General features: G+C 47.9%; 1 protein-coding gene across 4 annotated transcripts in view; it reads right to left on the reverse strand.

The window, feature by feature from the left end:
* The window catches only part of cdk14 (cyclin-dependent kinase 14), a 776296-nt gene that overhangs the window by 540998 nt on the left and 212203 nt on the right, over window positions 1-23095 (reverse strand). For all 4 annotated transcript variants that reach the window (XM_038797927.1, XM_038797929.1, XM_038797930.1 and 1 more), the window contains one exon: window positions 15305-15550. In XM_038797927.1, coding sequence (XP_038653855.1) covers window positions 15305-15550 — 246 coding nt within the window. The remainder of the gene's footprint in view (window positions 1-15304; window positions 15551-23095) is intronic.

Genomic DNA, 23095 nt, shown 5'->3' on the forward strand with positions numbered 1-23095 from the left:
AGGAAGGAGCTGTGCTCTGAAAGCTAGCAATTCGAAACAAACCTGTTGGACTTTAACTTGACCACCCATGGGTTATCTATTGGTCTCCTGCCAATAGAAAGTTCACCCACAGAACATGTCTTTGGGGATGCAATTGTCATCCATTTTGCTGACTCCAGCCAACAGAGTTGCTGCCAAGTAAAGAGAGCAAACATGCTCGGGATCCCTGCATTCTGGCATACTTCCCTATTCGACACTCTGTCTTGTCCAGAGATGCCCAATATTCATCTGAGACAGCAGAAGAGAAAGTGGCTCAGCCTAATTTCTCGTCTGGCATAAATTGTCCAAGCTTAGTTACTGTAAAGAAGGGTGCTGAGAACACAAGCGTGGTACACACGGAGCTTTGCATTTTCGGTTTATTTGTTGTTGGCCCAATTTCAACCTTGACAAAAATGCATAATATGTCTCAGTTCGTGAAGTGCTGTTTGCTAATGACACTGTGCTGGCATCCCACACTGAAGCTCACTTGCTACAGTAAATCGGTTCTCCCAGGCTTGCAGGGAGTTTGGACTGATGATTAGTGTCAGTAAGACCAAAGTTTGTGATTCCTCCTTCCTCAATATTGATAAACTATTTTCGAACAAGTGCTTGGAGAGATTGACTGGTTAGCCTTCTCCTGTTTTAAAGACATTTGAATTCCCTGCCCAGTGAAGCAGTTGAAGCTCCTTCATTAAATATTTTCAGGGTAAAGGTAGATAGTTTTTTGAAGAATAAAGGGGCAGCAGGGTAGCATGGTGGTTAGCATAAATGCTTCACAGCTCCAGGGTCCCAGGTTCGATTCCCGGCTGGGTCACTGTCTGTGTGGAGTCTGCACGTCCTCCCCGTGTGTGCGTGGGTTTCCTCCGGGTGCTCCGGTTTCCTCCCACAGTCCAAAGATGTGAGGGTTAGGTGGATTGGCCATGCTAAATTGCCCGTAGTGTAAGGTTAATGGGGGGATTGTTGGGTTACGGGTATACGGGTTACGTGGGTTTAAGTAGGGTGATCATTGCTCGGCACAACATCGAGGGCCGAAGGGCCTGTTCTGTGCTGTACTGTTCTATTCTATTCTATTCTAAAGGGTTAGAGGGTTATGGTGGTTGGGCGGGAAAGTGGAGCTGGCTCCACAAAAGATCAGCCATTCTCTCATTGAATGACAGAGCAGGCTTGAAGGGCCAGATGGCCTACTCCTGTTCCTAGTTCTTATGTTCTTATGTATATGATTTAATTACAATGTAATGTAAATACAACACAAAGAACAAAGAAAATTACAGCACAGAAACAGGCCCTTCGGTCCTCCAAGCCTGTACCGACCATACTGCATGTCTGATCTAAAACCCCCCTACCCTTCCGGGGACCATATTCCTCCATTCCCATCCTATTCTTGTATTTGTCAAGACGCCCCTTAAAAGTCGCTATCGTATCTGCTTCCACTACCCCCAACAGCAGTGAGTTCCAGGCTCTCACCACCCTCTGTGCACAAAAACTTACCTTGTATATTTCCTTACAACCTTGCCACTCGCACCTTAAACCTATGCCCCCTAGTAATCAACACTTCCACCCTGAGAAAAAGCTTCTACCTATCCACTCTGTCCATGCTCCTCATAATCTTGGATGATCTCCATTAGGTTGGCCCTCAACCTCCGTCATTCCAGTGACTTCTTGACTACCTTTTCCACCTGCATTGCCACTTTGTGGCCTGTGTACATGAACACCCAGATCCCTCTGCTTATCAAATAGATAAATAGATTTTGTTTCATTAGCCAGAAGACATTTAAATTGAAGAGGGTCAAACTTTGTTACCACAAAGGTACATTTGACTGCATCTGAAATAAGGACCCCCTCAAAGCATGACAGACTGAAGGTATGAACAAATGGAAGCTTTATTACCAATTGATCTCCTGTGGTTTGGTGAATACAGTTCAAAAAGATAGATAGATTCTGGCATTGGCTGTGATAAACAAGCAGATATGTTCAGGGCAGCACGGTGGCACAGTGGTTAGCACAGTTGCTCCACAGCTCCAGGTTCAATTCCCGGCTTGCGTCACTGTCTGTGCAGAGTCTGCATGTTCTCCCCATGTCAGCGTGGGTTTCTTCTGGGTGCTCCGGTTTCCTCCCACAGTCCAAAGATGTGCAAGTGAGGTGGACTGGCCATGCTAAATTGGTCTTTGTATCCAAAAAGGTTGGGTGGGGTTACTGGGTTACGGGGATAGGGTGATAAGTGGGGTGCTTTTTCCAAGGGCGGGTGCAGACTCAATGGGCCAAATGGTCTCTTTCTGCACTGTAAATTTTATGATTCTATGTTGGCTGCCTGCATTTGTAAGATTTATAATATTTTAGAGTATTCTGCATTATGATTGTTTTGGGAAAATCAGTCAACATCTCTTCCCACCCACTTAACATTCCTAATTAATTCCCTCATTTTTGAAATGTGGAGAATAGCAAATATTTGGTTCATGTTTTTGAGGTAATTTTTAATTCTGGGAAGATCAAAGGTTTAACTTTAGAAAATGGAATAAAAGCAAAATACTGCAGATGCTGGAAGTCTCGGATAAAAACAGAAAATGCTGGAAAAACACAGCAGGTCTGGCAGTATCTGTGGAGAGAGAAACAGTGTTTCTGTTTGGAGCCTAATAGGACTTGGAGAGGTAGAGAAAAAATAAACTACCTCTATCTCTCCCCAGCTCTGATGACAAGCCATTAGATTTGAAATGTCAACTCTGTTTCTCTCTCCACAGATGCCACTGAATATGCAGAGTTTTTCCAGCATTTTTTTATTAAAGCAGATTGAAGGCTATTATATTGAAACAGTTGGGGCAATGTTGACTTGAAATTGACAGCTAGGAAGGAAAGATCATAAATAAGTGAGCACATTTACCTGGAGAGGTGAAATTAAGTTTTGTTTAAGTTAGAGCAAATTTAGTTTCGATGCATTTGGTGAACCCTGAAAAGCAATGCAGTCATTGAGATAGGTAGAACTTAGTTCTCGGATTTCAATTAGTGTGTGTTTTCTGGGGGAGGGGTTTATTGCAGTTTGGACCTCATGTAGTTTGCAACTCACAGTGATGCCTTGGGAACATTGGGCGCGATTCTCCGCTCCCCACGCCGGGTGGGAGAATCGCGGGAGGGCTGGGCAAATCACGACACACCGCCCTGGCTCCCCCGGGATTCTACCATCCCCCCCCCAAAATGGCGTGCGCGGAATCGCCGCTCGCCGTTTTTCACGGCGACCAGCGATTCTCCGGCCCGGATGGGCTGAGCGGCCTGACGAACCCGACCGGTTCACCCCGACGCCAACCACACCTGGTCACTGCCAGCGTGAACATCGCGCGACAGGCAAGTTTTGGGCCTGTGGGGGGCGGAGGGAGGATCGAGCACCGCGGGCGTGCTCAGGAGGTGACTAGCCCGCGATCGGTGCTCACCAATCGTCGGGCCGGCGTCTCTAAGAGACTCACTCTTTCCCCTCCGCCGCCCTGTAAGATCAAGCCGCCATGTCTTGCGGGGCAGCGGAGGGGAAGACAGCAACCGCGCATGCACGGGTGGGAGCCGGCCAACCTGCGCATGCGCGGCTGACTCACTTAGGCGCCGCCGTCATGTCATTCTCAGCGTGCCGTTTTGACGCAAGCGTCAAGGCCCGGCGGCCGAGTTTCTCGCAACGATTGGTGCTCTGAAGACAACCCGAAAGCCATTTATAATTTGGTACAGCAATGAGTTTGGAGAAACGCAGAGGCAATGCCAGCTCAGTGAATCTAGCAGTCTGTGAAAAAGCTAAAATGGTGCCAGTAATTTGAGGAGAGTGCAGCTTTGTAAATCTCATTACTGCTCTTCCCACATTGTTTAGTTACTCATGTTTCTCACTTCATGGCCACAGCTTTACTTACCTTTATTTCTGGTTCTATTTCATCACATTTGGTTACCTGGAAAATTAACTGCCATATTATAGATTTTGATCAGATCATCAATGCTATAATGCATATTTGATCTTCAGTCCACACCTTCCTCAGATTTGCCATCTTTAAAATTTTATTCACAGAATGTGGGCATCACTGGCTAGGCCAGCATTTGTTGCCTATTCTTAATCACCCTTGAGAAGTGATGGTGAATCACATTCTTGAACCACTGCAGTCCATTTGGTACGGGTCCACCCACAGTGCTGCCTGGAAGGGAGGCAGTAATGAGGAACAGTATGAATAAATGAGGGACAGTGTGACTATTGACTAATATGAATGTTCATTTATAAATCAAATGCACCTTTATTTAATTAAATTTTAATTCTTAATAATCTTTATTGTCACAAATAGGCTTACATTAACACTGCAATGAAGTTACTGTGAAAAGCCCCCTAGTCGCCACATTCGGGCACCTGTTGGGGTACACGGAGGGAGAATTCAGAATATCCAATTCAACCAACGTCTTTCGGTTCTTGTGGGAGGAAACTGGAGTACCCGGAGGAAACCCACACAGATACAGGGAGAATGTGCAGACTCCACACAGACAGTGATCCAAGCTAGGAATCGAACCTGGGACCCTGGAGCTGTGAAGCAGCAATACTACCCACTGTGCTACCATGCTGCCCATTTAATTCTTTAATATTAAATTTTAATTTGTTTAATAGATGGTCTGCATCTAGAGTAAATTTTTTTAAAAACCCTTGTGGGGATCACATGATGTGAGCACGCAAATATTCGTATTCCCATGAACTGTGGCGTTACTCATTTTACAATTATTTTTATATCCTGTGCATGGCTCATAATTGCTTTTCCCTGGAGCCTATACGCCATGCTATGTCCTTGGAACATTTTGAGGGAGTATTGATCACAGAATGCTGAGGAGTGTCAAGAAAACCCTAGATAACTGGGCTTTATGAGTCTGGTAGGTAGGGTTAAGGTGGATATACTGATGTGGGATAGTCTTTCCCTTAGTTTGCCGGTTGGGGTAGGCAGTGAAGATGAATATTTTGCTGCAATATTTTTATTTCAGTGCCTGCCGGTCTTTTGCCAAAGTCGTTCTTTAAGGGAGTGAGCGGACAGGTTGGTTTTGTCGTTTGTCTGGGCAGTAAGGTGGCTAGGAATCGGAAGACGGTACTTCAGAGAGTGCGGTAGTCAGGAGGTTTGGGCCTTCTGAACTTGTTGGTACTATTATTGGGCGGTAAATGCGGAGAAGGTGCAGGGTTGGAATATGGAAACGGAGGCTTTGTGAGTGAGAACAGAGGTCGGTTCTTGTCAGGGGTAAGGGTTGCGGGTGCTGGCAACAGGGCCGCTCCCGTTTACCCCAGGTAGGTATTCCAGGATACTATGGTGGTGGCCCGCTGAAAATATGGAGACAATTTTGGCAGCACTTTAGGTTAGGGGCAGGGTTGAGGTGATGCCCATCAGAGGGAACCATGGGTTTGAGCCGAGGAGGATGGATGTGAGGTTTTGGGGATGGGAGTCTAGCAGAGAGGGTCAAAGGGGATTTTTAAGAGCTGGGATGCCCTGCCACTGCCGGGGAGGGTACAGACCGTAAAAGTGAACATGCTGCCAAGATTTAATTTATCTTTTAATTTCTTCCAAATTTCCTGCCCAAGGCATTTTCCGGAGGGTGCATGAATTCATTTCTGAATTTGTTTGGGTGGGCATGTGCCAAGGATTAGTAGGGCCTTTTATTATTATTGGGTGGCAAATGCTGAGAAGGTGAGATGATGGTGGGGTTGGGGGGGGGGGGGGGGTCAGAATTGGTGCAGGTGAAGGAGGCCACTTGCAGAGAGACGAGTATGAAGGCCCTGACAATGGCTCAGCTCTCATTTTATCCGTGGGGGTACATGAGCAGTCCAGTTGCGGTGTAATCAATCGAAATATAGAACCAATTGAGGCGGCATTTTAAGCTGGGACATATGTTGGTATTGGCCCCAAAACCATAGGTTTATACCTGGAGTGATGGGTGAGATGTATGGGAGGTGACGTGGTCAAGGGATAGAGCAGGTAATGTTTGCAGGAGATGTTCAAGTTGCTACGGGAGAGAGTTTAGAGATTTGCAGGTGTGGAACTTTGCACAGAAAGAGTTACCCTCGATTGTTTCAGTTACAGGACTATATATTGTTAATTTCCAGATGAGTGGGGGAAGGGAGATTGAAAGAGAACGAGCCAGCATATGTATGAACGTTCTGGGAGATGGCCTTCGAGACTCTGTCGGATAGTGGGGATTAGGATGACGCCATTTGGTGGAGATTTTTAGCGTGTCAGAATTGCCAGGGCTGCTGGAGAGCAAGAGGGTCGATGTTGTGGCCTTCACCTCTGATTGTCCAGCGATGGACTTTACTGAGTTGGAGGTCGGCAGTGCTGCCGGGGGTCAAGACAAGGTTGGGGGGTCTGTAGGAATTAAGTTGGAAAGGATCAAGTCCCTTGGGAGGGGGGAGTTATGCGCAGTGGAGGCCATTTCAATTCCTGTTTGAAGAATTCTTTGTCACAGTGCGCGTGTGGGGGGGTGGGTGGGGGGTGGGGGGGGGGGGGGGGGGGGAAGAGGACTGAAACCGTGTGGCATGGTGATTTTGTTATTGGTTGTCTGCATTTGACGGTGTTTGGAATAAAATATATTTTTTTCCAAAAAATGTTTGCAGGCCGGCTGCCACATTTCCTTCGAATCTCGATATGAAGACATGATGGATCAAGCTCTAAACAGATGCATCTCATCTTATCTTCGGGGCCCCAAGGACGTCCACGGCCTATTATATGTTCCCATAGCTTCAGGGACCGCCAGAGTTATGGAGGCTGCCAGACGTGGTGGTACTTAGCTCTACGATGGGGTGAAAATGGAGTACTTTCAGGACTTCTTGGCAACAGTGCAGCAAAAACACGAAGGGGTGATTCTCTGGTCACCAACTGCTCGTTTCTCGGCCGCGTGCTTTTTGCTTGTGCCGGGATTCTATCTTCCCGCTTGGCAATGAGATTTCCCACTGTAACCACCCCACACCACCAGGGTCCGTGGGTGCTCTGCTGACGGGAAAATTGAATCGCTATGACTGGAGAATTCCAGCCGAAGGCTTCAATATGGTCAGGGAGCATTTGAAAGCTTTTCGGAAGTTACTATCCTGCACTACCCTGCTGTCCTGAGGATCACCCTGGAAGTATCCGTCCGGACGTTCGCTGAGGCTTCGCCGTTTTTAGAATCCACAGCAGGCAATGATTCGGAATCACGATCCATAGTTCCTGGTTATTCCTGGACTGTATCCCCTGTAATTACTTCCTTGTGTTGATCCTGTACTCTGCTTTTTCATGTTGACAGGGCAATCCAATGACGGAGCCATGAGGTGAACTTGGCCTAGTATCCTGTTCAGAGTCATATTCTGCAATTTGTCGTTAATCCTGGCTAATCCTTGAATGTATCCCCTGTAATTGCAGCTCTTAACTGATCCAGTTACATGATTTATTACATTGATAGGTGCACTCCGATGAGTCAGCATGCTAGCAAACCTTCGCTTGATCTCCTGTTATCCTCATATGTTCAAGGACACTCATTCAATTTATCCCTGTAATTTCATCTCTTAATTTATCCTGTTCAGTGATTTATCACATTGATGGGGGTAATCCTGTGGGTGAGCATGATTGTGAATTTGCTTGTTATCCAGATATCCTCTTGTACCCAGGAACATTCACTTATCCTTAATGGAGTACATTTCTTGTTCTTAAGGAGTCAGTGCAAATTTTTTATCTGCTTTTTCGGTTTACAATCCTGGTATATATGTAGCGGTGAAATTGTTTGTCAGATATCCTTTATTTCAATAATGATTAAAACGGGTAGCGGCCCTGCAAAGAGGTGGGCAAGTGTTTTTTTTTTAATGAGGTTGGTGGGTAGAGCCCTATGAGTCCTCATGGCAGATAAGGAAAGCCCCCTAGAACCTAGTTGTTTTGGGGCTATAGAATCCTTGATTAACTCCTGTTATATTAGACAGACTATAACCCCTGAAAAAAAGACATGTGTTAAGTCATTGGCACCTCAAATATGGCTGAGGATGAGGGAAGCACTCCTTTAGTAAGTGCCCAAATTTGGCGTGAAAATCGGTTTAACCGCCATTTTATCTGTGTTAATGAAGTGACCATCAATTCACTAGAGACACGATTGGAAGTAAACTGCGGTTTTAATAGTCTTACAACTGAGCCTGCCTGCGACCAGAGGAACTAAGAGCAGTCTTACGGCTGCAGCTCTTTATACTTCCAGTAGTGGGAGGGGCCATGGGTGGAGCCATGGGTGGAGCCCTGTACAAGCTCCTCATCTCCCCGTGGGCAGTGTCGCGCAACGGCTCACATACAGAGCCCACAAGGACATAATACAATGCAATGCAATACAGTGTGAATTACAATACAGTATAATTCACCACAGTTAATAGCCTGTATTTTTTTGTGGTTAAATAAGCAACGGCAGGAGCTATTACCAGCCAGTTAAAAGAAAGGTGATCTTGGGCCAGATCCTTCCACCCGCCCGCAAGATCATCACGGGCAGGATGCGGACCATGTAAAGGTCCATTGACCTCAGGTGGGAATTTCCTGTCGCTAAGTGGGCGTGGCCTGAGAATCCCACCCCTTGTTTTTTCTTAAGGAGTAAGTTGACATAACTCTGTTGCAAAAAAGTCATCTGGATGACATGAACACCTCAAATTTGAGGGACTGGGTGGGGCAGGTGCTTTTTGTTTCTTTCTAGACTAGCAGTCAAGGGGAGGTAGCATTGGATAATAAGAATCTACCTTTTAGTTTGGAACGGTCCGTGAAAAACAAAGGGAGTAGGTATGTGGTTATCATGGGGCTCATATTACAAGGAACCCTCCTACTCTGCAAGCCAGGCTTCAGCTTGTGCAGGACTGAGCTATCCAGATGTGTAAAAAACTTTGCATCCCAAGGTTAAAAGGGTTCACTTATTTTTTGTCCCCTCTTTGTCGTTGTGGTGGTATGAATGTGAGCACTGCCATTGGTGCAGAGCATGGGTTCCCCATTGGCTCTGGCTGGTCATGTGCCTCTCGTCCGATCGGCTGGGACTAGTTATGTGACTGCTCACCAATTGGTCGAGGGGTAAGTAGGCCCCGCCTCTGAGGCGGGGTACAAGTACCCAGAGTTCCCGGCGGTCGGCCTTACTCTGTAGTCGACCACCGGGCTAACAACTAGCTGATTAAAGCCACAGTTCGGATCCTATTCGTGTCTTGAGTCCAATTGATGGTACATCAGTCGGCACATCAGGATTGACTTTTTTTTTGTAACAAAGGTGACCCGACAGTTGGTTGCCTCTTGTATCATCGGTAATATTGTGACCTCTGACCGCACTCCAGTCTTTTTAGAATTTCTTATCAAGGGGGCCCACCCACAGCCCAGGCCCTTGAGATTTGATGCATCTTTACTTAAAGACCATAATTTCATCTTGTACTTCAAGACTGAATTTGGTGTTTTTTTACTCAGTTAACTCGGCCCTTATTCTGTGGGAGACCTGCAAGGCCTTTTCTAAAGGTTTAATCATCTTGTTCTTGGCCAGGAAGCAGCGTAGGTTGATGGAGCAGCAGTCTTACAAAAACATGCAGATTAGGGCAGACGATATTAGTAAGGTTTTTAAGAGCTTCTTTGCCAATTTGTATAAATCAGATGAAGCTGAGCATGCTCCGATGCTTAGGGGCATTTCTCCTCTTGAGCTGCCTTATGTCTCAGCGGATCGAAGAACAGCTATGAATGCTTCGATTTCTGGAGAGGAAATGGTCTCTGCACCCAGGCCCAACTGTTTTGGATGTGAATTCTACAAGGAATTCAAAGACTTATTATTAAAACCATTAATTGCCATGTATAATTATTAATTTGGCATACGTCTGCTACCCCAGTCACTTCAGGCGGCGACTATTTACTTAATTCTGAAACCAGTCAAGAATACTGTGTAGCGTAAGTCGTACAGACCCATTTCTTTACTGAATTTCATAGAATTTACAGTGCAGAAGGAGGCCATGGAGGTATGTTGATTTGAAAGTGTTGCCTAAGTTTCTGGCGATGCACCTGGGGAAGATTCTTCCGGTGATTATCCAGGGTGATTAGACAGAATTTCCTCAGGGTCAGAACTCGTGCAATAATGTTAAGAGACTGTTGAATATTATCCAAGTTTTCCAAAAGCATGCTTTGGATCGGTTAGTGATCTGCCTGGATGCCGAAAAAGCCTTTGATAGAGTAGAATGGAATCAGTGGTTCTATACGTTGCACAAGTTTGGATTGGGAGGCGATTTTGTGAAGTGGATTCAAGCACTCTACAGAAACAGCATGATGACGCTCCTTATGAATGGTTATAGGTCTGATAATTTTGGTCTTCAAAGAGGGACTAGGCAGGAATGTCCCTTTTTGTTTGGTCTAGCTATTGAACCTTTGGTAGAGCCCATTAGACAACCAGGTTTATGGGCTCTCTAGTGGAGGTAGTCAGCATAAAGTTTCACTTTATGAAAACTTTTTGTTCCAAAAGTTTCACTTTATGAAAACTTTTCGTTCCAAAAGTTTCACTTTATGCTGATGATGTGTTACTGTTTGTTTCAGAGCAGAGTGTCTCTTCCTGCTATTATTGATGTAACTAGATTTTATCTATTTCAGGCCCTCACCCCAACCACCCTCTCCACCATTTTTCTGCCCCTCTTGTTCCCAAACCACCGCCGGAGGGAGAGGAAAATTGTACCCATTTTCACCAAGCATGGCTTTTTATCTGAAGGGTTATTGACCTAAAGCACTGACACTGTTTCGTTCCACAGATATTGCCTGACCTTTTTTGGTTTATGTCAGAATTCCAGCACCTGTGGCACTTTGCTTCAGCAAATCATTTTACATTCCTTTTAATCCAAATGTTTTAATTGTATTACTTCCAAACATTGCTTTCATTGTGTTCCAGACTACGGTGGAAGGAGGTTTGAAAGGTGAGGGAGTGAACAGGGCAAGTATGAAAGAACCTCTGGAAGGTTAGAGGGAGGGGGGGATGATAAGTCCTGAGAAGGGGTGGCCCTCAGCGTCCCCAACATTTGACGTTTCCTTCCATCAGGAAAAAGATACAAAAGTTTGAGGTCACGTACCAACCAAACTCAAGAACAGCTTCTTCCCTACTGCCATCAGACTTCTGAATGCACCTGCCTCATATTAAGTTGATCTTCTCTCGACACCCTAGCTATGGAAGTAACATTCTCTCCTTCCTTCCCTATGTACGGTATGCGTTCTCTGTATAACTTGCAAGAAACAATACTTTTCACTGTATACTAATAGATGTGACAATAATAAATCAAATCAAAGCAGTATTTCATCTCTTGGGGGAATTTGGGTAATGCGTGTGTGAGAGAGGGAGGGGGGCGGGGGAGGAGGAGGAGGAGGAGGAGGAGAGAGAGAGAGAGAGAGAGAGAGAGAGAGAGAGAGAGAAAAGAGGATCACCACAAGCTCACTTAGAGATCGGGGCCCCCTTTCCAAATGGTAGCCTGATCATTTTGGAGGAGCTGATCTGGCCAGCAAGTTCAGCTCCCCAGTCACAAAAATAATTCTAAGGGCAGGATTTACTGGCTGTTCACGCTGGCAGGAAATTCTGGTCCCATGCCAGCGCACAGGTTTCCTGGTGACGAGGGTTGCTGTCAACAGGAAATCCCATTGAAAATGACAGCGAGACAGGTAGATACCGCTGACTGGCCGCTTCAAATCATGTGACGGGCTAGTGGGAAAATCCCACTCAAAGTGTGGGCTAAACCAGCATGGCTTGGCTCCATACCGGTGTCATTCGCGCAACGCCCCGATGACGCGGCACCGTGTCGCATAAAACGTGCGCGAGCGGTGCAAAGTCCCGAGACCGGCGAGATGGACACCCCCCCCGCTGTGCCGCCCCGAGGTTCAGGAACCATGACCTCGAGACGCTGCTGGACGCGGTAGAGGAGAGGAGGGCGATCCTGTGCAATAGACATGGCCACCGGCACCCTGCCAGCACAGTCTGGCGTAATTGGCGTGAGGCGGGCAATGCCGTAAGCGCGGTGGAGCACACCCCACAGACAGGGGAGCAGTGCCGCAAGAAGATGCACAACCTGACGTGGGCAGCCAGGGAGAGTACACTGAGACATGCCCCTGGCACCACTCAACCCTTACCAGTCACACATTGACAGTAACACCCCCCCCCTCCCCCCAGGCGGGGTGCCAAACCCCCCCACTTGACCCACATGGGCTGCACACACCCCTGAGGGCCGTCGTGGCAGGGTGCGCAGTGCTCCCATGCCATCATCTAGCCAACATCTGCGCAGGATAATGTGTACTGCCCAACTCTGATGCTTTGGTGCCCAACCCCCTCCCCCCCCCAGGAGAAGACCGCCCACAACCACAGGGAGCATGCGAGAACTGGAGGGGTTTCACCTGTACTGCACCCCCTCACAGTACACGAGCAGAGGGCACTGGACCTCGTTGGCGGAGCCGGGGACAGGGAGGTTGCCCCTTGCCAGATCGGAGGCGGCCAGCAAGTGAGGCTCCCCCCACCCTCACCCCATTCCCCCCCCCATTCCACTCCGTCACCCCATTCCCCCCCCCACTCCACCCCCTCATCCCATTCCCCCACCAACCACTACACCCCCTCACCCCAGTCCAAGTGTGTAACAAAACATGCTGTATTCGGTATTCCAGGACCTGCCGCCGATCATCACAGCCCGTCTGGTGCTCGTGTCCCATAACAGGTGCCAGGTCCAGATGCCCCCAGGGACGCACGCCACGGCGGGGAGGGCAGACGGCAAGGAATGCCTTCCTCCATCACTGGGACACAGGAACCGAATGCACAGAGGACTGAGACCCAGGACAGTGATGAACAGAGGACGGACAGCCAGGGCAGCGACAGCCAGGAAACGGAGATGCTGGACACTGACATGCATGACAGCCAGGACAGTGACACACAAGAGGATGGCCAGACAGATGAAGGTCATACCAGACAGTGCCCCTCAGATGGGGGCGACAGGAAGAACATCGGCGTGCACACCATCGATCGCCCCCTGGACCATGGGTCTCCTGGCCACGGCAGCGAATCCCACTGCCAGGGCATTCTGGTGGGTGCGGTCCACTGGGAACGGTATGTACCAGTCCGTGATGTCATACAGGGCGTCGGTCACTGCCCGGATGCACCTGTTCACCGATGGCTGGGAGATGCCGGGCAGGTCCCCACTCGACGACTGGAACGACCCCATCGCATAAAAGTTTAGGGCCACCGTAACCTTCACAGCCACCGGTAGAGCATGTCCTCCCCCAGTGCCACGCGATGCCAGGTGTGCCATCAGGTGGCAGATATGGGTGACTGTTTCCCAACTCATCCCGAGTCTCCACCTGCTTGCCCTATCCGGCAGGTCCTTGAAGGACATGCGGCGCCGATAGACACGTGGCCTCATCAGACGACTGCAGCCCGAGCGGGTGCCACCTGGCCCTCTGCAGCCGTCCCTCTGCTGCAGCCATCACCTCTCTGAGCCGCGTACGCCAACGCTGCCACAGGGCCACATGCAGGGCAGCAGCTCTCGCCATGGCGGCCAACATCGCTGGCTGGTGCCGAACATTATGATCTGCAGGGGGTGGGGGGTATACAACATATTTAGGGATGGCGCATGGCCCCCTCTACAGCCATGTGCTACATTTCTGCCCGGCTTGCTGATTGCACCACAGCCACGCATGCACCCAGACCCTGCCCACAACCTTCGTGCTGTGCCCAGTATTGCCCGTCCACCTGATAGTGCCATTGTTGGATGATTATGCCCTCACTGGGGGCTGCCATGGGTGCGGTGTCGCCCCTTCCCGCCAATGGTGGCTGGCTGCTCGGAGGTCTGCCCATGGGGGGTCCGGCACCCATGGGCAAGGCCCGGGGGCGTGCGGGCAGCCAGCGCCCAGGGCCGGTGCCCATCAGCCTGGCCGCCATATTGGCAGCCATGGCTCTGGCAACGCTCTGCCCTGGCAGGCCGGCTGGCATGTCGTCCCCACGACCCCCCCCCCCCCACCCCCGACCCCCCGAACATGTAGGCCCCCCCCCCCCCAACATGGAGGCCCCCTCCCAAATCCCCCCCGAACATGGAGCCCCCCCCCCCCCCCCCCCAGCATAGAGGCCCGGCCCCACCCTCCCAACAGAGAGCCCCCCCCCAACTGAACATGGAGGCCCCGCCCCTCAATGTAGAGGACTGGCCCCTCCACCCGAACATGGAGGTCACGCCCCCCCCCCAACCCCCTCGCCCGCAGTCCCGTCTGTGACCATCCCGAGAGTCTCAGAAGCGCAATACGCCGGCCGCTCACCTCCTCTCCCGCATCTAGCTGACGATTTTTATTTGCAGGTGTGAACAGCGCCGGGGTGACCTGGGGCCACGCCGTCAGGACTTCTGCCCATTCAGGCCGCAGAATCCACGGGACGCCGGAGAACAAAAAGGGAGAAACTGGAGTGCGAAAGAAAACTTGCAAGAAATATAAAAACAGACAGTAAAAGCATTTACAAGCATATAAAAAGGAAGGGAGAAGCTAAAGTAAGCATTGGTCCTTCAGAGAGGGAGAGGCTGGGAATTCATAATGGGAAACAAAGTTTTCAGATACTCTGAACAAGTATTCTGTATTTTTTTCAGAAGTACACAGTAGAAACCACAAAGCATCCAAAGAAGAGCAGAAAACCAGAAGGCAAAAGAAAAGAGGAACTGGAAACAAACTGATTACTGGAGGGAAAAGAACCACACAATTCAACCCCTTAGCCTGCTTCACCATTCAATATCATGGCTGATCTGCTTTGAACCTCAATGCCACATTCCTACCTACCTCCCTCCCCAACCCCAGATATCCTTTCATCCCCTTATTTATCTAGAATCTATCTAGCTCGACACTAAAATATTCAAAGACTCTGCTTCCACTGCACTTGGAGGAAAAGAGTTCCAGAGACTCACGATCCTCAGAAAAAAGAATTTCTCCTCATTTGTCTGAACTGGATGAAGCTTATTTTTAAACAGTGACCCCCCTAGTTCTAGATTCTTCCACAAGCGGAACAAGTACAACTCCTCAAGGTCTTGTATGTTTCAATCAATTCCCCTTTTACTCTTTTAAACAACAGCAGATACAAGCCTCCCCTGTCCAACCTTCCCTCATAAGGCAACCCTCCAGTTCCAGGTATTAATCTAGTAAACCTTCTCTGAACTGCTTCATATGCATTTAGATCCTTCCTTAAGGAGACGGATACTGTACACAGTAGTGGAGATGTGGTCTCCACACTCCCAATTTCCATTTTTATATTTATTTGTTAAAAGACACAACAATGCTTATTAACCGTGAGGAGCAACATAACAATGACTTACTGAACTGGGACTGGAGTGTCGTCTCAATTTTGGTGACTCTTTACCACCAGATGAGCTTTTGAAGTTAATGCATGCATTGTTCTCAGAATGAACCCTCTTCACTTGGCTCGTTGGTTTGTCAAATGGATCAAAACTGCTTTGTGTCCTTTGCACTCTGACTTTCCTGTCCTCAGGAATGGTATCCAATGGTTTGATAACTGAATCGACAGCCTGGGAATTTCGTGTGGACATCTTTGCGACGCATATCTGTGGGGAAAGAAGTAGTCCATTTAATAGATGAAACAGCAATTCTACAGTACCTTTTGTATGTTAAATGTTGTTTTTTGCTCACTTACTGGCCATTCCATTATGTAGGTTCAGATACTACTGCTTGTGAGAGGTTATGTGCCTACTGAGCTTCTTTCAGTGTAAAACATTTATAATTTATACAATAGGCTGCTGTGGTGTAACTGGCTTCAATTACTCTTCCAGAATGCTGATCCAAACAATGTTAATGAGCATGGACTGAGTCTACCAGTGTTAGCATTTCAGCAAATTACAAACAACAACTAGGCTGCTCAGCCCTGGTCTAAATGAGCGAATGAGGACTTAAGTTTCAATTGTTAATATTTAAGAATGATGTTAAATCATGAATGATTAAACAAGTTAGGTAGATCAATTCAAAAAGTGGTGTAACATTCTGCTATTCAATACACAGGCTTGACAATCACCAAACACCAGATCATGTAAATCTTACAGGATAGGATTACCTTGTTAAATTACTTAATGCAGCTACCCAAGGTTCATTTGCTGATGTAGTATCATTGTGTTCAGAGTCCTATTAAAACAGTTATTCAATCCATATTGGACTGACCACAACCATGGAGCTGCTGTTCTAGGTTCCTCACTGAGTGGCCGTTGCATTGTTCAGAACAAGAGGAAAGGAGACAGCAAACAACAGAAAAATGGACATGTGGGAGTAGGCAGAAGCAAGAGGATGGAGAACAAGCAAACGAATGAGGAAGAAAGAAAAGAAAAAAGGTGCGAGAAGAGGAAAGAAAAAATAACGGAGGGAAATGGGAAAAAACAGGAAGATAGACAAGCAAAGGGGGAAAAAAAAAAAAAAAATCGAGGAAAGGAAAGAGCAACAAAAAGAAGGAATCCGAGTGGGCTCCATAAAATTCAAGCTAATCCTAGGTAAGGCCACAAACTAACCTTCGGGAGGATGGTGGACTTGACGGGTCTTTGTGCAGGTTCGGTGGATTGGCCATGCTAAATTGCCCCTTAGTGTCCAAAGATTTAGGAGAAGTTACAGGGATAGGGTGGGGACATGGGCTTAAGTCGAGTGCTCTTTCCAAAGGCTTGTGCAGACTCGATGGGCCAAATGGCCTCCTTCTACACTGTGAATTCTATGACTCTATGATTTAACAATGTCTCATTTCTCAGGGTCACTGGAAGAGCACCCATTAAAACCAGCTTCTTCAGAACCATGGAGATCTTGAAACATTATTGTAGCATCATTAGCGGGGATAAATGGAATAAAATACAAAGAAACTGAGAGGGGAAAAAATATAACAGCCATTAATGGGAGCAAAGTTACCAGAAAATCAATATGGACAAAAACTTACTGCTCTCATTTTCTCCCTTATTGGAAATACATACAATGCATAAAATGGGTGCCAGTTCAATGGTATGGTGCTTTGTCAATTTTCTAATTGCGTGTGTTAGATTTACACCTCATCAAATGAATCGAATCAGAAATATCTGCCTACTTTAGTAAGTGTTTGATATACCCAGTTAAGGATTCTAAGTGGCACTGTTGCTTTATATTCAAACAAGTCACGTCCTACAAGCTAGATAGGCTTGCAGTTGATGTTGATATTTAACTTTAGTACAGATCGTCGTTGGAAAGTTCTTCAGCATCCTCAGCTGCACATCAAATGAATAACAGCCTTGCACGTTCTCCAGAAATCACTACTGGAAAAGGTCCGAGATCTCTCGTCACTAAACTGTGAAATGGATATTTTGGAGGCCCTCCCCATCAGATGTAACTGCAGTCAAGTTTCAGAACGTCTGAATTCCAGCTGTCTAACTACATGTCTTTCAGCTCTCACCAGTTGTTTTCTTTTGGGAGAGAGGAATCAATCTGGCCTGTGTGATTACTCCTAAAGGGCCAGATGTTCTCCTCTTAATTTTCGACAACAGTATTTTCCTTTCCCCTCCCCTCTTCGGTGCACAAGTTTAGCAGTGAATCTTCCATGATTACAACACAATTATTTTTTTTTTAAATTTAGATTACCCAATTATTTTTTCCAATTAAGGGGCAATTTAGCATAGCCAATCCACCTACTCTGCACATTTTTGGGTTGTGGGGGCGAAACCCACGCAGACACGGGGAGAATGTGCAAACTCCACACGGACAGTGACCCAGAGCCGGGAACGAACCTGGGACCTCAGCGCCGTGAGGCGGTTGTGCTAACCACTAGGCCACCGTACTGCCCTACAACACAATTATAATACTAGGATCTCCTATAAGATGACTCGAGTCCCTAGCATATTGTTATTTTCTCTCGTCTCTCCTCCTCTGTTTTAGTGCGAGTTTTTTCTTGCTTCTTTGTGCTTTGCTGTTTCTTTCTGATATCCTCCTTTCCTTCTCAATGGGAGTTGATGGGTGGTTGCAGGGAAAGACACTGCTGAGAGGTGCAGATTCAATGTTTCAACAGATTTGGGCAAATGTAGTCAGGAGCATGATCAGGAGTGGAATGGAAGAAAAAAAGGACAACGGGAAAACTAGGGCAAGTTAATTGGGTAAAGACACAAAAGCACACTGCTAGCGACATTATCCTGAATAGTCTTTTCCAGAAGGCAGAAACACCAACTGAATTTTGCTTACCCCTCCAACAGGAAGGATTCAGGATGGCATGCAACAGGGCCAGTGACCATTTTTATGAGGCAGAACCTGGTCTAAAAATGCCCATCAAGTTGGATAGGAAGAAACTGGGCTACAAATTTTATTTCCAATGGATCAGACAACACAGAGGCTTCCTTGCCCCTATGGAATTTTCAGGGGCAGATTAAGTGATGTTATTTAAGCAAGACAGAATGTACGATTAGCTGCCGCACTAAATTGTCAATGTCATTATTACAAGTAATCTTTTTTTTAAGTGGAGATAGGTGTTGGGAAATGGTGACAAAAGAAAGGACAGGCAGTGGAAATGCACAAGAAGCCTGTGGTGAAGATGCATGCAAGAGAAGGAAACAAATTTAAATCCGTAGCCAGAATTTTATCGTCACCCGGAGCCAGGCTGTGATTCACAGCTAAGATCAACACCTTATCACAATTTGCCATGCATCAAAATGGCATTTAAATGGCATTGCAAGCAAGTTGACAGCTACCAGCATTGTGCTTAATATGGCTGATGAATTATGACTGAGCTGAGGTAGCCTGCCCGGTGACTCCTACTGGTGTCTTTCAGCACTGTACAGATTTGCAGCACCAGCAAACTGCATTGTTCACTAAATAATTTGACTTGCTTTTAGCACTGTGAATTACAAAACAGGCTGCAAAACAAAGTCCTAACTTTCAACAGCAAATCAGATTCTAAATCGGAGGTCAATGATGAGAAATCAGATTTAGAATTCCTTATTCTATTGCTTGTGGTGGCCAGACACCACTGTATTGTGTCAACTGGCATCCAAACTATTTGCAAAGGTAATTCAAACATCTCACAGGGTCCAAAGCACCCAACTTAAATTAAGCTCTGTGCTTCAGCACAGTTAAATGTTATCTCCCAGAAACAATTAGAGGGTTCTCACAGCTCATAGACTTCTTTTTTTGATTTAAATTGTTGGTTCTTGCACGCACACAAAGGCAAAACAAATTGGGAGTAAGTTATGCATAGAGGTACAAGGCAATAACACAGCAGGGCTCAAAAGGAACAAATTGCAAGCATGAAAAGCAATTTGGCAATATCCGAATTCCAAAATTACATTACTGACTTGAAACACACTTGTTGACCATTTTAATATATTTCATTTGTTAATGCATGTGGGGGAAGAGAGAGAGAATTCATATTGAGTGCTTCTTGTGCCATTCTGTCCACATGATCGATATCCTTTCTTCGCAACCGCACTCTGGAGGCTTTTTGTGATACTAATCCTTCACCCAACCGTGAAGGAAGCTACAGTTGATTCCAGAAAATTTTAAGCCCAGTTGCCTTATAATCAAAAATTTTACATACTGTGCATGTTCAAGTCGGCACAAAATCTCCAGATTGCCTATAGTCTTTAATTCAGTAAGACAGCTAACCGCATTCTCTCAAAGATAATCCCATTCACAGTTACCATTACAACCAAAATAAAACAGTCCTTTCAGTGATTAAATCCCACTATAGACCCTCAAAATTACAACTGTATTAAAAAGGCTGGAACTAAAAAAAAAAACATTCCCCATTACATCAACCCAGACCTCCAGGAGATTTGTCTTGCCCAGGCCTCCCCTCTTTCATGCACTTGAGCATTTTCCTTCTCCTCTTTACCCAGTTAAGTTCCTTCTCGTATACAAATGATTGCGTCAAGAATGTCTTTTCCATTTCCACACTTGCTACTGGATAGCTGTGTCTGTGGTGTATATCCTAGACCAAATCACCCCTTCTGCTCCACCTCCATAACTGTACCAGCTTCACTATGTCACGGAATGTTTGCTTTCCTCTCGGGCCTCTATTTCTTTCTACACGTTCGCATGTTTTCCCAAGGAAAAGGTTAATAGTTTTATTGTAAGCCCAGGAGGGAAGGATAAAACCAAATGCTATGAAACAAAGAAATATGGAAAAATAAATCTTCTCTTTTGATAAGAGTTATGGCCATTTAATACAACACGCGATTTTCAGCACCAGTAAATAAATATTACTTACTGAGTACTAAGTACTCTCAAAGTACTTTTGAGAGGTGAGGCACCCTCAATTACGACGCGAGAGCGAGGTCGGTAATCAAAAGGCTTTAATCTACAGAGAACTGAACAGCATCCGAGAGAAGTGTGCTCACCACATGGAGCCTTATCCTATACACCGTTTCCTGGGGGTGTAGCTAGAGGCGGAGTCCCCCAGGGTTCCAAGCATCTTAAAGGGGCAAGGGATTAAAGGTCAGGTACCGTTTACAGCAGTTATTAATACCGTTCATCACATTCACCCCCTGTTTAAAAAAACACATAGTCCGTCCGGGGTGAAGTGGAGTTATAAGTTCAGTCTTTATGGTGGTCTGATCGTCCGTGCTGTCATTCTTTATTTTGCCCCGTTGTGCGTTATCAAACATAAAGGTGAACGACCATTGGTCGGTGACGAGGGTGAACCTCCTACCGGCTACGTAGTGCCTCCAGTGTCGCACGGCCTCCACTATGGCTTGTGCCTCCTTCTCGACTGCAGTGCCGGATTTCCGAGGCGTTGAGGGTTCGGGAGAAGAATGCTACTGGCCTGCCTGCCTGGTTGAGGGTAGCAGCCAGGGCGACGTCTGATGCGTCACTTTCTACTTGGAAGGGGATGTCTTCGTCCACCGCGTGCATGGCGGCCTTGATGATGTCGGCCTTGATACGGCTGAAAGCTGACTGGGCCTCAGCCGTCAGGGGAAAAAACGGGGTCTTAATGAGTGGTCGGGCTTTGTCCGCATATCTGGGGACCCACTGGGCGTAATAGGAGAAAAGCCCCAAGCACCGTTTGAGTGCCTTGAGGCTACGGGGAAGGGGAAGTTCCTTAAGGGGACGCATGCGGTCGGGGTCTGGGCCAAGGACCCCATTGTCCATGACATAGCCGAGGATGGCTATCCGGGTTGTGTGAAATATGCATTTCTCTTTGTTGTACGCGAGGTTGAGGGCCCGGGCAGTCTGGAGGAACTTCCTCAGGTTTGCGTTGTGGTCCTGCTGATCATGGCCGCAGATGGTGACGTTGTCCAAGTACGGGAAGGTAGCCCGTTGTTGGAACCAACAATTCTACAGACACGTGCTTGTAGGATTAGAATAGCGGTTTTAATATGCTCACAACAGAGCCAGCCGGTTAGCCATTGAACTTTCGGTGAACTGGCCGGCTGACCATGTGGCACTAATCTTTATACAGCACCTCCAGGGGGAGGAGTCCTGGGCGGAACCAAAGGAGAAGCCCAGTACAATTCTCGAGCATTCCCAGAGCTACTCCACCTGGTGGCCAGGTAGTGCAACTGCACTTACAATATAGGCACATGTATATACAGATTATAATCCGGTGTGAATCACATTCACCACACCCGTAAGCCGTACTGGTCCACCATATGATCCATTGCCCTCTGGAAAACGGAGACTCCATTTGTGACACCAAAAGGGACCCTGAGGAAGTGAAACAGCCGGCCGGCTGCTTCGAAAGCCGTGTAGGGCGGTCCTGCGGGCGGATGGGGAGTTGACGATAGGCCGATTTAAGGTCGACCGTGGACAATACCCGATACTGGCCGATTTGGGTCACCATTTCTGCTATGCGGGGAAGTGGATACACATCAAGTTGCGTAAAGCGGTTTATGGTCTGGCTATAATCCACGACCATTCGCTGCTTTTCCCCGGAGCAGACTACCAATACTTGAGCCCTCCAAGGGCTGTTGCTGGCCTCTATGACCCCCTCTTTTAGTAGCCGCTGAACCTCTGACTTGATGAAGGTCATGTCTTGGGTACTGTACCGACGACTCCTGGTGGCGACGGGCTTACAGTCGGGAGTGAGGTTTGCGAAGAGGGAGGGTGGCGCAACTTTGAGAGTCACCAGGCTGCAGACCGTGAGTGGGGACAGGGGCCCACCGAACTTCAGTGTCAGGCTCCGGTGGCTGCACTGAAAGTCCAGACCGAGCAGCAGGGGGGCGCAGAGGCGAGGGAGGATGAAGAGTTTAAATCGGGTGTATTCAGCGCCTTGAATTGCGAGGTCAGCGACACCATACCCCGTGGTTTGTACCGAGTGGGACCCCGAAGTGAGGGCGATAGTTTGGGAGTTGGGGTTGGTGCGCAGGGAGCAGCGCCTTACCGTGTCTGGATGGATAAAGCTCTCCGTGCTCCCGGAGTCGAATAGGCAGGGAGTGGCGTGGCCGTTGACTTGAACCCGCATCATCGAGTTCTACAGGTGCTTTGGCCGCGATTGATCGAGTGTGATCGCTCCTAGTTGCGGGCCGTCAGAGTCGAACTCACAAAATGGCCGCCCTGAGTCACGAGATGGCCGCCACCACCGGTTGAACGTGTCGGGTTTTGAAGATGGCCGCCGGCAAGATGGCCACTCCCATGACTCGCACGAGGTCGATGACGTGTCGGAAGTGGGCGTGCCCGGCCACAGCGTGGCCGCGTTGCGGGGTCTGTGAGACCGGGAGCTTGATTTCTGGGACTGGTGAGGGTTTCGTTTTTGGCCGTTGGGCCCAGCCAGGCAGACTTTCGCGAAGTGCCCTTTCTTCCCGCAGCCGTTGTAGATCGCGGAGCGGGCCGGGCAACGCCGACGTGGGTGCTGGCCTTGCCCACAGAAATAGCATGGGGAACCCCCGGAGTGAGCGGATCACCGCGCGGCACAGGCCTGTAGCGTAGCCAAGTCTGGAGGGGATCGAGAGGGATTCGCAGAGGGGTCCGCGGAGTACGTACGGAGGTTACGGTGGGCCGTTTCGAGAGAATAGGCGAGCGTTACCGTGCCCTGGAGATCCTTTGCCCCGTCTTCTAGGAGCCGCTGCCGGATGTACAAGGACCTGATACCAGACACAAGGGCGTCGCGAATATGTAAGTTCCTGTGGTCTTCTACAAAGTCACTGCTTTGTGGTTGCAGTTCTTCGCGA

The sequence above is a fragment of the Scyliorhinus canicula genome, chromosome 5, assembly GCF_902713615.1.
Source record: "Scyliorhinus canicula chromosome 5, sScyCan1.1, whole genome shotgun sequence".
NCBI lineage: Eukaryota > Metazoa > Chordata > Chondrichthyes > Carcharhiniformes > Scyliorhinidae > Scyliorhinus > Scyliorhinus canicula.